The sequence below is a fragment of the Mus pahari genome, chromosome 9 (assembly GCF_900095145.1).
Source record: "Mus pahari chromosome 9, PAHARI_EIJ_v1.1, whole genome shotgun sequence".
Classification (NCBI taxonomy): Eukaryota; Metazoa; Chordata; class Mammalia; order Rodentia; family Muridae; genus Mus; species Mus pahari.
The window spans coordinates 86,093,748-86,114,785 of NC_034598.1; the positions used below are offsets into that span (position 1 = coordinate 86,093,748).

Consider the following 21,038-nt stretch of genomic DNA (forward strand, 5'->3'; position numbering starts at 1 on the left):
CTCTGTTTCCCCACATCTGTCCTTATGCGTGCTCTCTGCCCTCTCTGTTTCCCCACATCTGTCCTCATGCGTGCTCTCTGCCCGTTCTGTTTCCCCACATCTGTCCTTATGCTACCCCACTGTGCTGCTCACCCTGCTTTCCAGTTGCTCTTGTTGCTTGGAAAAGTCTGTGGTTTATATTGCCTTTATTTGCTATCCTAGATCTGCAGGCTTGGATCTGAGAGTCAGTATTCGCCTACTCCTCTGTTGAAACTAATTAGCATCTGGAGCAGAAATGCAAGGTAAGACTCTTCCTTCCTTCCTTCCAAAAGGAACGGTGTTTTAGCCTAGTCATAACTGTCTAAGGACCGTCTGCTATACCATGAGTCACTCTGAAGTACAGTCACAACAGATAAAGCAATTGAATAACATTATGGGAAGATCTTGAAAATACCTATTTTTTTTTTAAAGATGTATTTATTTTATGTATGTTAGTACACTGTAGCCGTCTTCAGACACACCAGAAAAGGGCAGCGGATCCCATTACAGAATGGTTGTGGGCCACCATGTGGTTGCTGGGAATTGAGCTGAGGACCTCCAGAAGAGCAATCAGTGCTCTTAATCACTGAGCCCCATCTCTCCAGCCCCCAAAATACATAATTTTAAGAAAACTAACGGACTAAAAAAGTATGTATGATGTATCCCAAGAAAAATGCCTAAAAATATATTTGTCTTTGACTATGAGATAAAACAAATATCTAGGATGGGTGAGAAACTTTAAAAAATGAATACAAATTTTGCATATTTATGAGTTATGTTGCAGTACATGAATACATTGTGTAGTGTAAAAATCAGGATGAACGCCGGGCGTGGTGGCGCGTGCCTTTAATCCCAGCACTCGGGATGCAGAGGCAGGTGGATTTCTGAGTTCTAGGCCAGCCTGGTCTACAGAGTGAGTTCCAGGACCACCAAGGCTACACAGAGAAACCCTGTCTCGAAACCCCCTTCCCCCCCCAAAAAAAAAATTCAGCATGAACATATATACTCAAATATTTTTTCCTTCTAGTAAAAACATTCAGTATGCTTTCTGCAGCCTTTTAGAAATCCACAATACATTTAGCCTGTGTCACCAGACAGAGCAGTAGAGTCCCAGAGCTCAGTGGTGCCTGCTGCCCAGTGTCTCTCTCTGCCCTCCTTCTGCCCTGCCTGGCCTCTAGAGTGTTCATAGAGTGAGATCTTAAGGAAAACCTAACTGTGGCCCGGGTAGTTTAAAGCTGGGAAAGGGGTCTTCATATATCCTCTGAAATATATGAATACTTCACAATAAAAAGTGGGGACATAGGTAAAAATTACATCTTATAATGTGATATAAATGAAAAGTATAGTATATAAAGTCCAAAGCTGAAGCCTAGGCATGGCAGTTGATAGGCACATTTCTCCAGCATGTGTGTGGTCATTGATTCAGTCATTTGATCTGACCTGGAAGAAGTGGAATGTAGATCATACAAGGATGATATCATCACATAAAGAAACATAAACCATGTTTTGGCATGCTTTCCTGAAAAAGTCATTTGTTCATTGGTGATTGATTGTGCCTTTTTCCCAGTTCTTACTTGAAATGGAGACTCTAGAGCCTAGGAGCATTCTAGACTCTCTAGAGCACTGTCTCCTTGTAAAATCCTGTGTCAGGTAAAGCCTTCGTACTGGTGGTACTAGCTAAAATCTTGCCATTGGTAGTCACAAAATTGGGACCAATTTTACTATATAACCAGTTTTTCAGGTTTTGTTTTGTTTTACATCATTTCCCATATGGCATAGATGCTTTCTTGTTATAATAGACTTTCCCTAAAACCCCAAAACACTGTTTGCATCCTCTGTCCTTTTTACTAGTAGGAGAGCCTGTTTGTTACTAGGAAAAAGCCTCGCTTTCCTTATCTCCCCATTTGATAAGGGATTTTGTATCTTACTTCTGAGCACCTAGAAGCAGTGTTTTACAGCCTGTTTGAGAAGGGTTTTATAGTGATGGATACAAACAAGCTACCAAAGCTTTAGTCCAGGAAGATAGTCCAGTACATCTTGGCCTTTCTTTATTTGGTCCCTTAGTCAAGGTGCACATCCACACTGGACATCATTTCATTGAATCCTAAAATTTCTCCCTCCCTCCCCTCTCCCCCCGAGAAAGTAGATGGTGGGCTGGAGAGTTGGCTCAGGGTCCTGAGCACTTGCTGATTACCCAGGGGACCTGACTTTGCCTACCAGAACCCTTTTCCTGTACTATCGCTCCATCTGTTTCTCTTTCATGTGTGGTACCCACCTGAAAAAAATATCTCCAGGGGAGGCCGACTGACATTAGAATTCCAGCAGCCACAGACATACATATACAACTGTATGAGAAAGAATTAGTGAACATGTATGTCAAAAAACTATTTCATAAAAATGCTACTCTTTCTGGGCTGTGGTGGCTCACACCTTTGATCCCAGCGCTCAGGACTCAGGAGGCAGAGGCAGGTGGATCTCTGAGTTTGAAGCCTGCCTGGTCTACAGAGCAAGTTCCAGGACAGCCAAGACTACACAGAGAAACCCTGTCTCAAAACTGCCCCCCCCCCCCAATTACATTAGAAAAGAGGATATAGCTCAGTAAGAGACAGCACTCCTAACATGTGTGAGACTCCATCTCAGCCCTGCTGATTCTTATGACAGCTTGGTGGCTGTAGCAGGTCTGCCCTCCTTTATCTGAAATGGGAAATAATGGTACATCATAGAGATGTCATGAAGATTATGTAAATAGATGCAAATCTAGGTGATACAGTGTCTATAGAGTGTTTAGAATTAGCCATTGAGTTCTAGATTTTAAAGTAATTTCTTTTCATATACACATACACTTGTTAACATCAGTGTACAAACTCTTATGGAATGTTTTAAACATAACATACTGAGAAATAAGGTGATTATTACAGTGTCTTTCTCCTTGCAGATATTTCCCTCTTCTGGCTAAACAGAAACCTGGACATCCAGAATATGATATCCTGACCAATGTCTTTGCAGTTCTCTCAGCAAAGAACCTTTCAGATGCCACAACTAGCATTATAATGGATATAGTCGATGATCTCCTCAACCTTCCAGATTTCGAGCCCACAGAAACAGTGCCAAGCTTGCCAGTAACTGGCTGTGTGTACGCCGAAGTAGCAGAAAACACAGGTGTGTGCAGTACGCAAAGCATGTGATTCATAGACATTGTAGGCAGCTGCTGCTCTCCACAAAGCATCAGTAGAATTTGACATTAACACCTTGTGCGGAAAAGTTTCTTTTGTCAGAAGCGTGTGTAATTCTGAAATTCTTTGCACATGTAGGGGATGTAGATTACTCTCCAGCCAGGACTTCTCAACTATCCTTCAGGACACTGGGAAATGTTCTCCACTGTTAAACCTGAATTCTTCCTGTTACAGTAGCCCGACAGCTCCTGTACTGTAATAAGGAATGATTTCCATACCCTCCAGGTTTATATTCATTTGTAATTTAACTACTAATGTATCTCTTTTAAAGAAGAAAAGGTTATTTAGTGATTAGAGTTGAAATTTGTTTTTATTGTGGGAGTGAGGGGTTGTATGCTTAATGTATGATTGCTCTGTCTGCAAGTACACCTACATGCCAGAAGAAGGCATAAGATATTCTAGATGTCATGAGTCACCATGTGGTTGCTGTGAATTGAACTCAGGACCTCTGGAAGGGCAGCCAGTGCTCTTAACCTCTGAGTCATCTCAGCAGCCCCTAGAGTTGAAATGTAAACGTTTGTTTATAATTGAATGCTTTCCTTATTTGTCATCAAGAAAATCTTATATAATGATGAGGAAGAGGTAATTGAGACCTCACTGTTTCAGAGCCTGTGAGTGTAGGAGGGAGACTGATTCTGCCACATGTGCCTGCAATTCTTCAGTACCTCAGCAAAACCACGATAAGTGCAGAAAAGGTGAAGAAGAAGAAGAACAGGGCACAAGTCAGTAAGGAGCTCGGCATTCTTTCCAAGTAAGTGGCAGATTTGTACTGGAAGGTGAGATTAGCATACTTGCTTTAAAGTTTTAAACCTTCATCTAGTTTTTCAGTTAACTTTTGAACAATTTAGAAAGAATGAGTCTTTAATAATGTGTGTAGGATCCTGGGTCTAATCTCCAGCTCTAAACAACAGACAGAAGAAAGAAAGTGGGGTGGACTGGGAGGGGTGGGAGGGAGTGTAGCTCTGAGTGGAGCACACACTGCATCTTACAGGCCCCAGTCAAACAAAAAATTTGATTGTCAAAGTCTCAAGCTTTGTTATATCACTAAACATACTTGGAAGAACAAACTGCATGAAAAGTCAAGCCCGGTTTTTTAAAGACGTTGGCAGTAAAATTAATAATATATAATCAATTCCTGAAAGGGTAGAGTTAGTAATAAACTATTTTATCCTGAATTTTAATGTGAGAGTTACTAAACTTACTGATAAACTTTTATTACTCTCAACAACGTAAAAATTATAAATTAGGATCTTCTAGAAGCTAGAATGGTTTACTCATGTTTCTGAGGCTTATTGCATGCTGAAGTTCATCCTGAGCTACGTGATGGTGGAAACATGGTAGGCCTTTGGACTCAGAAAGGCCAGTCTCACCTACCAGTAGCTGCTTCTCAGCCATACCACAGCTGCTCCTCTGGTCTCCATTTCTCTCTACGCAAAATGGGGCAGAGGAATTCCTCTGTCACTGTGTTGTTAAGGGAACTGCATTGAGGTATCATGTGTAAAACCTTCTGTGGTGGTGCCCGAGTATATTTCCTTGTAAGATAAGAAAGCCTGAGTTGCCAGATGACAGGACTGACATCAAGACCACCTACCCACCCAGATACTGTCAGAGTTACAGAGAAGCCAGGGTGAGAGCACCCACTACTTGCACACCTGCTAGTTTTCTGCAGTTTAGCTTATGAGAAATTCTTCTTCCTTCACATCTTCTAACGTGTCCATTTGTCCTCTTTAGGATAAGCAAGTTTATGAAAGACAGAGAGCAGTGTTCTCTCCTCATTACACTGCTCCTTCCGTTCCTCCTCCGGGGCAGTGTTACTCAGGTACCGTTCAGAGGATGCTGACTTTGTGTGCTGAGCGTGATATCTTAGGCTTAACTCGTGTAGGGAACTTTATTGCTTAAATCCTGTGAGTATTTGTTCCAGAAAACTTCAGGCTGTATAGAAGTAAAACGTTTGCAATAGAGGGGGGAACTGGGCTAGAAGCGAGGGACATCATCATCTGCACCTCCATAAGACGGTGCCCTTCATTTAGCTTCTCATCCATTTCAGGATTTTCTCCCTCTTTTGAACAACAGTAGAACCCAGCAAATGCATTATATAGATCACATTGGCAAAACTGAGTGAAAAATCTTTCCTTCAATATTCAAACACAAGATTCAGATCCCTAATTGACTCGAGTCAAGAGTTCACCAGGCATCAGTAGTGAGCCAAACATCTTTGACCAGGTAGTCATGCAGATATCAGCCCATAGGTCTATAGACAGCCAGAAGGGCTGCTTCTCCTCAGCATGCTCTTGCCCTCAGCACCACTGGGATTAGATGACCCAAGAGACTTTGAAAAGCACATGTAGTCTTTATTTGAATTAAAGGAAGAAATTATAACATTATAGGTTCTGTGTTAAGTTAAAATGCTAATTTTTTAAATACCATGAAATAATTTTATCAATGTTTAATCATAACTATTTCCAGTGCTATCATAAAATACAAACTGAACTCTGTGTGGTGGTGCACACCCATATCCCAGCACTTAGGAGACGGAAAGTATAGGAAAACACACCTGCATGCGTATGTGCATTGCGTGAGAAGTTTTATGAGATCCTGAAATGCAGTTTCTCTTGGTTCTCAGGATACAGAGCTTGACATCCTGGTGACAGTGCAGAACTTGTTACAGCGCTGCCTGAATCCCGCACACTTCCTCGGACCTCTCGCCAAACTCTTTTCAGTTATTAAGAACAAGTTGTCGAGACAGCTGCTCTGTACCGTTTTCCAGGTATATGATATGTAATTTTTTTTTAATCCCAAATTGCTGTTTCTTTCCACCCCATAAGTACTGGGGCTAGCCACCTTTGTTGCAGTGTGACATCATATGAAGTTGAGTGGTCTTGGGCTGAGGAGAGCAGAGAGTTACAGCTTTATCCATTAATAACTGTGCTGCTCACAGCCAGAAATGCTGCCTACTAACACTCAAACATTAAACATATTACCCTTTCCTTTCAGAGTCTGTCTGATTTTGAAAGTGGACTAAAGTATATTACAGATATTGTAAAGGTAAGAAAGAAGTCTTATTTCTCTTTGGCTTCAAAAGTATTGGTTTATTAATATTGATATAATCCCTCTATTTATAATCCCTCTACCGTCTCTCGTAGCTTAATGCCTTTGATAAAAGACATCTCGATGACATCAACTTTGACGTTCGGTTCTCAGCCTTCCAGACCATCACCTCCAACATAAAGGCGATGCAGACGGTGGATGTGGACTACCTCATTGCTGTGATGCACAACTGTTTCTATAATATGGAGGTGGGTGGGGTTCGTGGCAGACACTTGGGCTGTTTAATAGTATACCACCAAATACAGTGACTTAATTCCTAAGTTTGGTTTTGGAAGGAAGACAAGTTTTTAGGATAAAATTTCTTTTAAATGCAGACTTTTTTGTTTTGATTTGAAAGACTGAAAATGTGCTGGGCGTGGTAGCGCACGCCTTTAATCCCAGCACTTGGGACACAGAGGCAGGCGGATTTCTGAGTTCAAGGCCAGCCAGGGCTACACAGAGAAACCCTGTTTCGAAAAACCAAAAAAAAAAAAAAAAAAAAAAAAGACTGAAAATGTTAAACACATGGAAGAGCTTCAAAAAAACCAAGGGATGGCTGGCCTGGGTGTGGTGGCACTCTTCTGTAACTCACCGCTGGGAGACAGGACTGAAGGATGGTGGGTTTGATACCAGCCTGGTCCACAGCACAAAATCCTGTCGGTTTGTTTTGTTTTTTGTTTTTTTTTTTGGGAGGGGGGGTGTTGGTTTGGTGAGGATATTTATAGACAGGGTCTCAGTGTGGAATCCTGTCTGGCCTGAAATTCTATGTAGACCAGGCTGGCCTCAAATTCACAGATCTTCCTGCCTCCAGCTCTTCAGCATATCCTACCATCATGTGACATCACAGCTTCCCTGTAGGGAGAAAAGTAGAGACCCATGATGCTTGCAGCCTTCTTATGATTCTGAAACCCATTGAGGACCAGCACAGTGGCTCATCAGGAAAGGCACTTGCCATTCAAGACTGACCTGAGTTCAATCCCCAGGACACATGGAAAAGCCAGATGTGGTAGCAGCACACTTCTGTAACTCCTCAAGATGGGAGGGAGAGGCTGAAGAATCCTCAAAGCTTGAAAGCTTGCTAACATGAAGTGCTCATAGCAGCAGAAATGCTTCCTACCAACTCACTACATTCTTAAACTGAGAACAAAGGGGCCTTTAATCCAACTTACACCAGGCAAATGTTCCTCTTTCTGCCATTTTTTCATGACAACATGATAATCAAAAACTGGCTATAGTGAACCTTTCATTCTGCTTGCTTTGGGACATAAAGCTAGTCTAAAAGTATGCTTGACAGTGCTTCCTGAAATGAAGAACACGTCTCAATATGTGTTTTCCAGAATCCCATGTTGTGGTTGTCACATCCTCCATCTGCCTCTCTCCAAAGCATGAAGCACTCACGGGTGTTTCTTAGTAGGGTTTGGCACGGTAGCTCTGACAAGGTTTCGCTTTCTGGGAGAATAACACTTTGTTGTATTATTGATAAAGTCAGCAGTAGAAAGACTTGAGTTTTCTCTATTTCAGATAGGAGACATGTCTTTAAGTGACAATGCCAGCATATGCTTGACAAGTATCATCAAAAGGCTAGCTGCTCTGAATGTCACAGAGAAAGAATATAAGGAGATCATTCACCGGACACTCCTGGAGAAACTGAGGAAGGGGCTGAAGAGCCAGATAGAGGTATTGTAACTGTGACTTCTCATTACTGCTGTCTACGGGTGTTCTCCCTTTTCTGCTGTTGAAAAGCAGTCGGTGAAAAAATAAAAATAAATAAATAAATAAAAAACAGCCGGGTGGTGGTTGTGCAGGCCTTTAATCCCAGCACTCAGGAGGCAGAGGCAGGCAGATTTCTGAATTTGAGGCCAGCCTGGTCTACAGAGTGAGTTCCAGGACAGCCAGAACTGCGCAAAGAAACCCTGCCTCGAAAAAAAAAAAAANAAAANAAAAGAAAAGAAAAGAAAAGAAAAGAAAAGAAAAGAAAAGAAAAGAAAAGAAAAGAAAAGAAAAGAAAAGAAAAGGAAAGAAAAGGAAAGAAAGAAAGAAAGAAAAGCAGTCAGGTTTAGTATAATAATCATAATCATAATAGTTACCAATTGTCACAAGTTTTCTGGGGGTAGGTTTATATTTTAAACAGTTTTTTTCTTTTCTTACAGTGGAAGAAATGGCTTACTTAAAATGTGATGGCTTTTTTATCTACCTTATATCATCTAGGAAATGGATAATTTTTTTAAACTACTTTCATTTTTTTTCCTCAATGTGATATTTGCAGAGTGTTCAACATGACTATACCCTGATCCTTTCCTGTTTGATTCAAACTTTTCCAAATCAACTGGAATTTAAGGACTTGGTGCAGCTCACTCATTACCATGACCCAGAAATGGATTTCTTTGAGAACATGAAGCACATTCAGGTAGATGCAGTTGGTTTCTTCTGCCTTGAGAATAACAGCTCATACAATTGTGCCTTCTTGGAAAGATGGATCTTTGTGTTTCAAGAAGGTTTCAGGGTTCCTGTCCCTGGTCTGCATGACCAGCAGGCAAATTTGCATATAAGGTGATCGTCTCCTGGGGGTTCTCGTTCTTGGTGGCATCACCAAACACAAATCCTAATAGTGTCAACTTCGTTTGGTTTTTTCCTAAGGGAATTCAGGCCCATTGTTAAGTTCTATGGATTATATATGTGAGAACAAGTCAAAACCCAGGTATCTGCTCTCATAGTTCATGGCCATGCTCTTCTAGATCCCTGCCTTTAAACTTCTCATGGAAAAGCACTTGGGGCTGAGGCAGGTGTGGCTTTAGAAGAGCGTGTGCAGTGACCACTGCATATTTCCTCTCACTGTCTAGATCCACAGGCGAGCAAGAGCCCTGAAGAAACTGGCTAAGCAGCTCCTGGAAGGCCAGGTTGTGCTGTCTTCCAAATCTCTTCAGAATTACATCATGCCTTATGCCATGGCTCCAATTCTTGATGAGAAAATGCTCAAGGTAAGCTACTAGTGTAAGAAGCATGAGCGTTAGAAACCAGATTAAATGGTTTCTGGCTTTTTGAGAAAGGGTCTCACCGTGTGGTCCAAGTTGACCTTGACTGAACTTGAAACTCTGCCATCAGCACCCCAGCTGCTGGCCCGGACGGCGGGTGTGTTTCCATTTGTTTGGTTCCTTGGTTTCTTGCTTTTTGGTTTGTTTGGTGCAGGCTGCTCTCAAACTCCCAGTGGTCCTATTGCTTCAAGTGTGAGCCACCAAAGCAGGGGAGATTCTTCTCTCTTTATTCTTGAGGAGTGTTGGGGGGTTCATTGTATAACCCAGTCTGGCCTTGAACTTAGTTGCAAGGCTATGGTCCTGTACCATCAAACCTATATTAGTTTAAAATGCACAGTAAATATTCTTACTGCTTTACAAATAATTGTCTTCTAAAAGGGGGTGTGAGATAAGGAGAAGGTCTTGTTCTTTTGCTGACGTGCTTATGATTGCTATGTTCTTCATCCCACTGTGTCTGTTGGCATGTCTATGCCCTGGTGTCTCTCCCGCTCTGACAGTGGGTCTAAGTATCCCCGTCCTTGGCTGGGCTTTGGTGACTGTTTTCCCTTACTCGGGTATGCTGGTGAGTGCTCTGTTTAAGCCCCAGAGCCTTGCCTCAGGCAGCTAGCACTCTTCTCCCTGCACTCCTCCCTGTGCGTTGCAGCTAGCTCCCGTGCCCAGCCTCTGTCTTTGTAACTCAGACACCATTGGGCTGCTTGGGCTTCTCCTGCACTGGAACCCCACAGTTCTGTGTGTCCAGTAAATTCAGGTCATGGCAGTACTCCCCATCCTCCTCTTGTAGGAACATTGTCCTATCTTGCTGTAATTGACATCCAGAGTTTGACAACTGGATTCATGTTTTTTGTCCACTTTCCTAATTTAAGGTTTGAAGGGGCTGAGCATTGTAGCGGTGTAGCAGTGTGGTTTTTTACATTGGTCATAACCTTTTTTGGTTTGTTTTTTTTTGCTTTGTTTCTAGTCGCTGGCAGTAGTCTTGATCTCATCTGGAAGATCTGGGCAACAAAGGGTTCAGAGTGCATTAACATTCATATTCTTTAAATTGATACCACCCTTTTCTGGGCTTAGGGTAGGAAGAGAAGTTAGGGCAGTTTATTTGACAAACATACAGTGTCCAAGTCAGTATTTTGTAACAGTGGTTGGTAAACTTGTGAAGAACAAGAGATATTATAATTCCTTCTGTGATTGCTGATGGCCTGTTGTCCTGTGGACTGTACCAAATTAATCTGTGTTTTCTTAGCACTCACTTGTCAGTTGAAGCTCTTGTTTTCTTTCACAGCATGAAAACATAACTATTGCAGCTACAGAGGTTATTGGCGCCATCTGCAGACACCTGTCTTGGCCAGCATATGTCTACTACTTGAAACATTTCATCCATGTCTTGCAGTCAGGCCAAATCAACCAGAAACTGGCTGTCAGGTATAGTCGGTTTCTTTGTCTTTAAAATGTAAACTGAACCCCACTTCCTGAATGTGTCTTTCTGGGATCTCCACTTAGACTGTGTGAATGTGGCTATAATCAATGACACTCCTTACGGTCACATGGCAAACAGAGTCGTACTGTTGCTGTCCCTGAGTCGTCCCCCCGCCCTTCCCCCACCATTGATGATATAGCTAATCAGATGCCATTTCTGTATCTTTCTTGACAGCTTGCTGGTAATCGTGTTGGAAGCATTCCATTTTGACTACAAAACTCTTGAAGAACAAATGGGAAATGTTAAGAATGAAGAAAGTATGTTTTGAAACTTTCTTATACTAGATTTTCATTTTATTCCTCAATAATTTATGAGAGTTAAAGATGGCAAAATATACTATTTTGGGGTTTTGTTTTTGATTTTTAGGGCTTTTTTTTGTTTTTTTTCATTTTGTAGTAAGGACCAGTTACTGAGTCAGGAAGAAACTGAAATGAATAGCTTATTTCTTTTAAAATTTTGTTTACCTGTACAGAAGATATAGCTAAAGTATATAATATAAACGCCAGAGCTGCTGTCTATTTCCCTAGAGGTCTATCTCCCTAATGTGTGGCAGTCTGTCTTTGAGTACCAGCAGTGAGATTCTGGGCCCAGACAGACTTCTCTGCCTCAGGATTAATCATCCACTTACCGCCATCAGGCCTACACAGAGCAGCTCTTGTCCCATGTGCATCCTTCTCAGCAGCCTGTGCAGTGCTGTCATGTCAGATGTGACAGAGCGGCATCGCAGAATGCCCACCACATGGAGACACAGCCAAGACCCTGACCTGCTAGTTACCCTCTCCTCACAGTAGCCTGACTCAGCGCTGGACCAACCCAGGGTGCAGGGAGCTTCACAGTCCAGGCTGAGGGTAAAGAACATCTTTGACTATGGTTCTTTATGATGCCGAACCAAGGGATTTTGTTACCTGGTTAATTCCATATGTTAAAAATGCTCAACAACAATAAAATGGGAAATGGACTCAGTGAGAGGAGTTTGAGGAGAGGGGACTTTCAGGAACCCTGTTTGTTCCATGGTGTTTTCTGGTTAGAAGAGGCTGGGCTTCAGCCGTGTAAGATAGCAGAGTTTTACAGCTGTAAATGACGGAAAGAATGGGCTTCATAGCCACCATGTTTTTCCTTATATTTGGTGGAATGACAAACAAATTTTAGGCAGTTACAGAATTTACTTCATTTAATTCTCAAAATAGTTTTGCAAGGTGGTGCCTCTTTCCCTTTTACTGGTGAAGAATCCAAAGCCCCGTGGAGGTAAAGTAATTCACTAAGGTAGTATATGAACAGGGTCAAGGCTGGCCTTGCCTCACAGTACTAAACTGTCTCGTTTTAATAAGCTGGAGTTTACTGGCACTACTGTGTTTTCAGGTGACCCTGTTCTGGCCAGGCCACATACTTTTATAACTGCCCATTTCTTTGTCTCTCCATCATTAGACTCATCCATGAGAAAGTAACCCGCAGCCCCTTAATCTGCTGCTGTCAGATAACTAACTGGTGGTCTACAGATACTGCTAGAGAAGGCAGCTGCGTGACTTTATCTTCATCGTCACCTCCTCTTCCTCTCTCATCTCCTTTTCCTCATTTTGAGACAGGATCTGGCTAGCCCCCAACTTTTTCATCTTTCTTTCTTGGACTCTTGAGTGTGCTGTTCAGGTTAAGACAAGGTTACAGGTACAAACCCCACACCCAGATGTGACATTTCTTTAATTCAAGGTGACTTTTGTTACAGACACGGTTGAGATGGCTGAGTTACTAGAGCCAGAAGCCATGGAAGTGGAGGACATGGATGAGTCAGGGAAGGAACAAGCCTCTGAGAGATTGTCAGACAGCAAGGAGGCTCTGGGAGCCCCCGAGGCAGCTGCTGCTGAGGGGACGGCGGCTAAGGAGCAAGAGTGTATCTCCAGGTCTGTCTCTTTTCTTCCTCGGAGTAAGGAGGAGCTGGAAAGAACAATTCAAACCATCCAGGGAGCCATAACTGGCGACATCCTCCCCAGGCTGCATAAGTGCCTCGCATCTGCGGTAAGGAGTGGGGCCGGCCAGCCGGCGGGTCTGTGTGAGCCCAGGTACTGATGAGCCGATCCCATTGCGTGGGCTTCTCCTCAGGGTTTTGACTGATGGAAGCTTGTGCATTTCCCTTCATCTCAACCTTTCATAGTTTCTTCTCCCAGTAACCTGAGGTGTCTCGTACGGCAGCCATTTCACTGATTTTTCTATCTGCAAATGAGAGGATGAGTTCTCCAAGGACAAGCCAATGAAACCATCTGTTTTCCCTTTCTGCTTTTTGGCTACTTCTGTACTGTTTAAATACCAACTTAGGCAAACATGGTGCTCTGACAGAGAGGCATCTTTTCTCCTGCTCAACAGGGATAACATGCTACAGTATATTCTCATTCCCTTTCTTTCAAGTCTGTTTTTCATAGCCTTTCCTTCTTGGTATACAACATAGGCCTACAAAGGGACCCATGCATTGTAACTATGTTACTGCTTTGTGTGTGTGTGTTTTAATATGTACATTAATATCTAATATGTATTACCTAATACATACTAGAACACACAGCCATTGTTTTACATTGCAGCAGCAGAGTTAACTAGCTTTAACAGAGATAAGCCAAGTAAGAGCCCTTGCTGTGCAAGCATGGAGGCCTGAATTTATCCCCCGGCATCCACGTACAGACCTGTGAATGGCTGTGCTACATGTCTGTCACACCAGTGCTGTGAGGATGGTGGACATGGGCAGATACAGGAAGATAGCTGAAGTTTGCTGGCTGTCAGCCCAGCTCCAGAAAATGGAACAGGACATTCTGACTTCTATCTCTGGCCCCACATTGTGTGTGTGTGCACATACACACAAACACATGAAAGTAAACAAGCAATGGGCTTAAAATAGAAAATTTGTCTTTCAGATAAGAAGTTAGGAGTCCAGAAAGTTGGGTGTAGCAAGCCCCAAGACCTGGACAACAATCAAAAGAGACAATTACATGTAGGGTACAGTGTTGGCACATCTTTCTGGTCCATATTCTTTGAACTTCCCCTCAACTTTTCTTCTAGACCAAAAGAGAAGAAGAGCACAAACTGGTCAAGTCAAAGGTCGTGAATGATGAGGAAGTGGTCCGAGTTCCCCTGGCTTTTGCCATGGTTAAGCTGATGCGGTCCCTTCCACGGGAAGTTATGGAGGCAAATCTGCCCAGGTACATCATTATAGGACAAATGAGACAAGTTCAGGAAAGCCAAGATTTGTCCCTTTTCCTCCTGGACTGTTGGCTATAATTCCAAATCCTGACTAGGAATTCAGGTTATGAATAATTAAGAGACAAAAAGATGGGCATATTTTTTGTTTGTTTCTGTGACATGGTTAGTTATTTTTCAACCTTGTATTTTCTAGTATTTTGCTGAAAGTGTGTGTCCTCCTCAAGAACAGAGCACAGGAAATCCGAGACATTGCACGCAGCACTCTTTCCAAAATAATCGAAGATCTGGGTGTGCACTTTCTACAGTACGTCCTGAAAGAATTACAGACAACCCTTGTCCGTGGGTATCAGGTAAGTGCAGTGTTTGATTGCACATACATCAGATTGAACGTTACAAGTCACAGTACTTTGGGTCTGTCTTCAGGAAAGCTGGAGCGAGCAGGTAGCAGCATTCAGGCCGTTTCCAGCTCAGAGCCAAGCGTGGGGACTCCATCTCTAATCCCAGCATTGGGAGGTTGAAAAAGAGAATCAGGAAATCAAAGGGAGTCGGGGCTACATGAGACCCCATCTCAAACAGCCACAACCAAAGGTTCCTAGTCTGTATCCATCAGTTCAAAAGATCTTAGCTATGGCTTCTCCTTGGCTTGGGGTCACATGGGCTTTTTTTCACCTTGTATAACATTGTTTCATGGTCTCTAGATTTTCATGGAAATTTACTGTCATGTTTACTTGAAGGTACTGCCAACTGAGTGAATACGAAAGATATGAATGAACATGTATTTATGTGTTGAAGATTTTAAACTTGGCATACCGTATAAAATTAGTAAGGCCACCAGGCAATGTGAAACATTGAGCAGTTACATGGTGGTCTAACCTTGATACAACTCCAAGTGTAAGCCTGGACAACAGCATGCAGATGTTAGAAAGGTGCAAACTAGAGCCCACCACAGTTGCCTATAGAGAGCCTGCATTTACTCGGGAACCTTTATGACTTGTTCAAGTACTCTTCCTAGAGTTCTGTAGTTAACTCCTTGCATGTCTTAATTTATTGATGTATAAGGATGATGTTCTAACTAATTCCAGTATCCTTTCTTCATGTGGCTGCTTTTGCTAGCATGCTCTAGAGATCAGCATATATATATACTTAGGCTAACAGTATATAAGGATCAGGATTTTAGCATGTGAAGTGCAACGTGGAAACTTGCCACTCTATAGGTCCCTCCCCCTCCCCTGCTCTGTGGTCTTCACTTCTGTCTTTGAGGATTGGGAACTTGCTATGGTAAGGTGGTAACTGCTTTAGTGGTCCTGTACATATGGAGAAAGTCAAGTAAGGAGCCTGGTCCTGCCCTGGACAGTTCCATTGCTGCCCTTGTCTCTGCTCTGAGCTGCTGGCCGTGTCTGCCACTGCTCCCTGGGATCCAAGGAGCTCCCACAATCGTGGGGCTGGAGGCACAGATCTCACTGCCCTTCTGGGAGGCCTTTATCTCACCTTCGTTCCTGAAAGGGCTATCACTGCTGAATACGGACGCCTACCTTGACAAGGATTGGTTTTAAAACGCTGCACTACCCTTTGCAGTGAGCTTTTCAGTTTGATCCCCTTCCAAGTCACATGGTTTTCCCTGGCTGCTCTCACGACGTGATCGGTTTCTCAGCAGTTTTTACTTGTGTGTCTGCATGTCTTTCCTTCATAAATCATTGTAGCACCTAAGCCATTGGATTTCTGAACACTCTGTATTTTGTACTAAGCTGTCCTTTGGTCAAAGGTCTCTAAATGGTGACACGTGAAGAGAACGTGCCTCAGAGCTGCTCTGAGTAGTAACTAACCCTAGACAGCATTAAGGTCAGCACTTGTCGGGCCTGTGCAGCCCCCACAGCCGTGGGACTCTTAGCCCTCTGCATCCTGACTGTGTGTCCTGACTGAGGGCGTCGTGTCCTCCTAGGTCCACGTGCTCACTTTCACTGTTTACACGTTGCTGCAAGGCCTCTCCAGCAAGCTGCAAGTTGGGGATTTAGATCCTTGTCTTCACATAATGACTGAGGTAAGATTTACAGAATGCAATTCTGCTTTCCCAAGGTGGGAGGTGGTCATTTTAAAAGTTAACAAATACTAAAATAGATGATAGAAATGAAAATATAGAGTGTAAGGTTTCACTCAGTGCTGGTGGGTGATTAGTGTGTAGAAGACACTCCCTGGATTTAATTCCCAGCCATGTGCACGTGCATGCACAAGTACACACAGACACACAGACACACTGTACACAAATACCGTACACGCACACACACACACACACACACACACACACACATGCAAACGCACGAATTTCCTATCTTCATGGCATAGAGGAGCAGCAGTTGGAAAGGTACAGCTCCACTGCAGTGGGCATTCCCACTGCTGGCAGTGCATGTCCAAGTTTTGAAATGAATAGATCAGAGTTTTATGTTCATTTCAATCATTAAGTTGCAGATATGAGATCGTATGTATCTTAGCCTTAGCTCTGTGTGCTGTTTTTTGGTGTTCCTGCACTGGTTTCTAACGTGCACTGAGAATGTGTGGGCTCTAATAGAAGTTGCCCTCCCCGTTTCAGTCCAGTCTAGCTTACTTTAATTGCCGTCACAGACTTTGTGCTTCGGCATGCCTTGCTGAGTGCTCATCTCTGCCATTTGCCCTTTCTTTCAAAGATTTTTAACCATGAATTATTTGGTGCCCTTGCTGAAGAAAAGGAAGTAAAGCAGATTCTGTCCAAAGTCATGGAGGCGCGAAGGAGCAAGAGTTACGATTCTTATGAAATCTTGGGCAAATTTGTGGGAAAGCAGCAAGTTACGAAACTTATTCTTCCATTAAAAGAGGTAAGGACCTGAGTGAGACTGGGAGCCCTGTAGGGTGGGCACTGTCCGTGAGCGAGCCTGGGATGCCTTCTGTGCTAAAGGAGCAAACAAATACCATGTATGTGCTGGGTTGCAGCCTTGCCTGAGTGCCAGGGTGCTATGACCACAGAGACAAGGTGGGAGAGGAAAGGCAACGAAAGGTAGAGTGTGAGTGAACGGCACAGCTGTGTCTTTACACAACTGCCATGGTGCCAAACGTGGGTGCTGAGTGTTCAAGAGCACTGGCTGCTCTTCCCAAGAATCTAGGTTCAATTCCCAGCATCCAAATGGTGGCTCACAGCCATCTGTAACTGCGGTTCCAAGGTATCTGACACCTTCTTCTGGCTTCTTGAAGCAAAACACTCATACACATAAAGTAACAATAAATGAAAATGTTCTAAACACTGTTACAGGTTAAAAAAATTGAGGCTTGGGGCTGGAGTGGGCTAGAACAAAACATTACAGCAGCTAGGAATCTAGTTCTAGACCATTCTGATCCAAAGCAGGCTTTCCACTGTTTCTTTTGCCTCACAGATAACAGGAGCTCCAGTTCACTTACTGTCTTACTGTTTGGCCTGCCCACTTAAGTGATAAGCATTCAATAATGTTAACAGTTCATGTTATACAGCTTCATATACTAAAACTAGAACCAAAATGCTGTCCAGTGTAACAAGATGCTCTTACTTCCAGGTGTCTGGGTGGTAACTAAACCTGTTCCTAGCGTGCACGTTGCTTTATCAGAGGCTAAGAATGTTGGGTGTATTTTGAGGTGGAAAGGATCCCATACAATGAAAATGATTGGTCCCAAGTTCCTGTTAAGTCCCTTGAGTTTGTCCTGAAGCTTGGCCATTGCAGCCCTTAGTTTATGTGCTTTCTTTTAAATAGCAATTACTTGCTTTAATTGCTGTGTGCACTTGCATGCCTACCAGTCGCCTCCATCAGTGCGCTTAGCAGATGACACTGCAGCACTTGCCCTGAGTCTCACCAACGGGGAAGAAAGTCACAGGATTGGAAGCATGGAAACCATTCATAGTGATTATCTCTCAAGTTGAGGCTGCTCTTACCTCAAAGAAAATATAAGCTTTTATACTCTTTATTATTCTGAAGGCAAATGTGAGTGAGGATAACGTGAATTCATACATGGTAACAAAGTAATGACATTTTCATAGTAGCAGATGAAACAGAGTCATAAATCAAGGCATTTTAAATGTACATCGTGGAAACATTGGGTAGATCAATTCCAGTAGAGTGGAGGTGTCTGTTACTGTAGTCCCATGATGTCATCTGAAGACATTCCTAGCCTTTGGCTTGGTGAAAGCAGAGGTCTGTTTGTATATTCCCACAAGGGTCTATTAGATAGCCACAAGGTTGTTAGGTCAAACACAGGGGTGCACAGTAAATTGCCATTTATGGGGTTCAAGACAGCCTGAGATACTTTGTTTCAGGGCCTGTGCCATTGCAGCTCTCCACAATCCCTAGAGTTTAATCAGCCAGCCCCGTAGACTGTTTTCTTTCGAAACTTCAGTTCACAAGTTCACAGTAACTTTGAATTTATCTGACATAGCTACTTGAAGATGTAGTACTATACTTTTATCTTTTTAATTACAAAAAATGCAAATGAAAGCATGGCTCTTCCTCAGCATGCCGTTCTCTGTTTGCCCATTTAGATCCTACAAAATACCACAAGTTTAAAACTGGCCCGGAAAGTTCACGAAACCTTACGCCGAATTATAGCAGGATTAATTGTGAATCCAGACATGACAGCAGATGCTCTTCTGCTGCTCAGTTACGGTTTGGTCAGTGAAAATCTGCCGCTGCTAACAGAAAAGGAAAAGTAAGTTTGGGGAAAACTTCCAGTTAAACCCCCCCCCTCCTCCCGGCTTGTGAGCCCTTCCCTCATCATCTCTTAAGTATGCTCATTTAATAATCTGGTACAGTGCAGAACAAAAGTGAAGCTGAGCACATCCTAGTAATCCCAGTGCTCGAGAAGCAGAGGCAGGGGGGTTGTGAATTTGCAGCCAGCCAGGTTTAGATAGCAAAATTCTTCTTACCTTGGTGCTGTAAATATTTACTGAATGCAAGGATGGATTTGAAATAAATACATCCCTGTTGTTCTGATAAAAACAGATGTAGAACTTAAGCAATCTGAAAATACCTCATGCCCATTCTTGGGATTTTGCTCTGTCTTCTGAGAAAAACCGCCTTGGCGTGTATTTCCAGATTACAGCCCCAAGCAGTATCCTCTTGCTGTCTGTCTTCACTCAGACCCATACCTTAGTCTAGGAATTGCTGTTCCCGGTCAGTAGCCCGTCATCTGCAGGGAGGGAGGAGATGGAGCAGCTGGGCCCTATCAGTGTTGCTCTGTTCTCCAGGAGGCTACAGCAACTTCTCTGAGGCTGATGATAGTGGTCTTTCATTTTTTTCCATTGTGATTGATTAACAGAAAACCAGCAGCCCCTGTACCTGATGCTCGACTGCCACCCCAGAGCTGCCTTCTGCTTCCCACAACTCCAGTTCGAGGTGGGCCAAAAGCGGCCGTGAACAAGAAAACCAACATGCATATATTTATTGAGTCTGGGCTTCGGGTAAGAATTTTCCTTACAACCTTTCTCCTATTTAACCATCTGCAGAATCGTGGGTGCCGCCCACCTCCTGTGCAAATGCTGCACCGTAAATTACTATTTGCCTCTACCAGTACTTCCAGTTTAGTGCCCCTCTGGCCGGCCTAGATCTCTGTGTAGACCAGGCTGCCCTAGAATTGGCAGTGTTCTCCTGCCTCTATGTCCTGAACTGGGGTTACAAGTGTACCACCATTCTTGGCCTCTTCTTTGGTGATACAGTTGTCTCAGAGTTACTATTCTGATCTAATAGTAGAATTTCCCTGTATTTTTTAAGGTGATGAGATTTTTTTTTTTTTTTTTTTTTTTAATCTGATCATTCTTAGTTCCTGGGGCTTACCTTTTTTTTTTCCTGGTCCTTTTGGGCTGCAAGCTCCTACTGTGCCATCCCAACATACACTACAGTGAGCCTGGCTTCCTTCAGCTCTAAACTCACTCTTTGAGTATTCCTAACTAAGTACAGGCACCAGGTCTGTTCTGGTCATTGCCGTGCCCCGCGCATGAAGCCAGTGCTGGGATCCCTGGAGATGCTGGATGCTCATTTGGGTGACTCGCATCTTAGCCGCAGGCTGGGTTTCCACAGGCATGGCTTTCTGAGAGTCACTTCTTAGATTTCTTCATTTTCTTGTTTTAGTTTGAATAGAAGCATCTTGAAATGTCATATTCATCTCTGCGAGTCAGGTCCTTTACCTCCTCCAGCTAGTGTTATGGAGAAATAATGTAAAGTACCCTCTTCAAACCTTCTAGCTGCTGCACCTGAGTCTAAAGACGTCCAAGATCAAGTCTTCTAGTGAGCATGTGCTGGAAATGTTGGACCCCTTTGTGTCCGTCCTCATAAATTGCCTGGGGGCCCAGGATGTGAAGGTGAGCACTGGCCCATGTTGGAGCATCTGCTCCTTCACAGGGGCTGCACTGCGGATACCGACACGTACCTTAGGAACGTCTACTTCTCTGTCCACTTCGTTGAGAATAACTTAGAGGGAGCCTGTAGGAAGAAGTCTTAGCAAGAAAAGTTCATAATGTATAATCATGAGGACCTGAGGTTGGATCCCAACATGCACATAAAATAGTACCACACACGAAGTCCCACTTGTGTGGATAGCCCCAAACATCTTTGAAAGTCCTTTTATTACACTACCTAATTTGTTTCTCAAAACTTCCCAGGCCTCTGTGGTCATCATTGTCATTATCTTAATGACTTCATCTCTGACTCTGCTAATTTCTGAGGCGGATTGTTTCTTTCTGAAGATTTACTTTATTTTTCTTTATGTATATATGTGTCTACGTCTGTACCTGGATGCCCAAGGAATCCAGAAGAGAGCAATGGATCCCTGAAGTGCTGGAGTTAGAGGCAGTTGTGAGCTGTTTGATGTGGGTGCTGGTAACCAAACTGCCTCTCGAGCCCTAGTTTTGTTTTCTTTTGAATGAACCTAGGACTGTATCACAATAGACAAGTGCTGTACCGCTGGGTTGTAGTCCTGGCCGGACTGTATCACAATAGACAAGTGCTGTACCGCTGGGTTGTAGTCCTGGCC

The 21,038-nt window shown here is 43.3% G+C and overlaps 1 protein-coding gene across 1 annotated transcript in view; it reads left to right on the top strand.

Moving 5' to 3' along the window:
- Utp20 (UTP20 small subunit processome component) overlaps positions 1-21,038 on the top strand; it is an 80,287-nt gene that overhangs the window by 45,464 nt on the left and 13,785 nt on the right. Inside the window, exons 29-48 of the mRNA XM_021205799.1 lie at positions 202-281; positions 2,954-3,177; positions 3,858-4,002; positions 4,983-5,070; positions 5,875-6,018; positions 6,246-6,296; positions 6,395-6,547; positions 7,860-8,015; positions 8,605-8,745; positions 9,179-9,316; positions 10,647-10,786; positions 11,016-11,098; positions 12,562-12,851; positions 13,881-14,020; positions 14,215-14,371; positions 15,961-16,059; positions 16,700-16,867; positions 18,553-18,719; positions 19,329-19,470; positions 20,251-20,367. Of these exons, the coding sequence (XP_021061458.1) occupies positions 202-281; positions 2,954-3,177; positions 3,858-4,002; positions 4,983-5,070; positions 5,875-6,018; positions 6,246-6,296; positions 6,395-6,547; positions 7,860-8,015; positions 8,605-8,745; positions 9,179-9,316; positions 10,647-10,786; positions 11,016-11,098; positions 12,562-12,851; positions 13,881-14,020; positions 14,215-14,371; positions 15,961-16,059; positions 16,700-16,867; positions 18,553-18,719; positions 19,329-19,470; positions 20,251-20,367 (2,823 nt within the window). The remainder of the gene's footprint in view (positions 1-201; positions 282-2,953; positions 3,178-3,857; positions 4,003-4,982; positions 5,071-5,874; positions 6,019-6,245; positions 6,297-6,394; positions 6,548-7,859; positions 8,016-8,604; positions 8,746-9,178; positions 9,317-10,646; positions 10,787-11,015; positions 11,099-12,561; positions 12,852-13,880; positions 14,021-14,214; positions 14,372-15,960; positions 16,060-16,699; positions 16,868-18,552; positions 18,720-19,328; positions 19,471-20,250; positions 20,368-21,038) is intronic.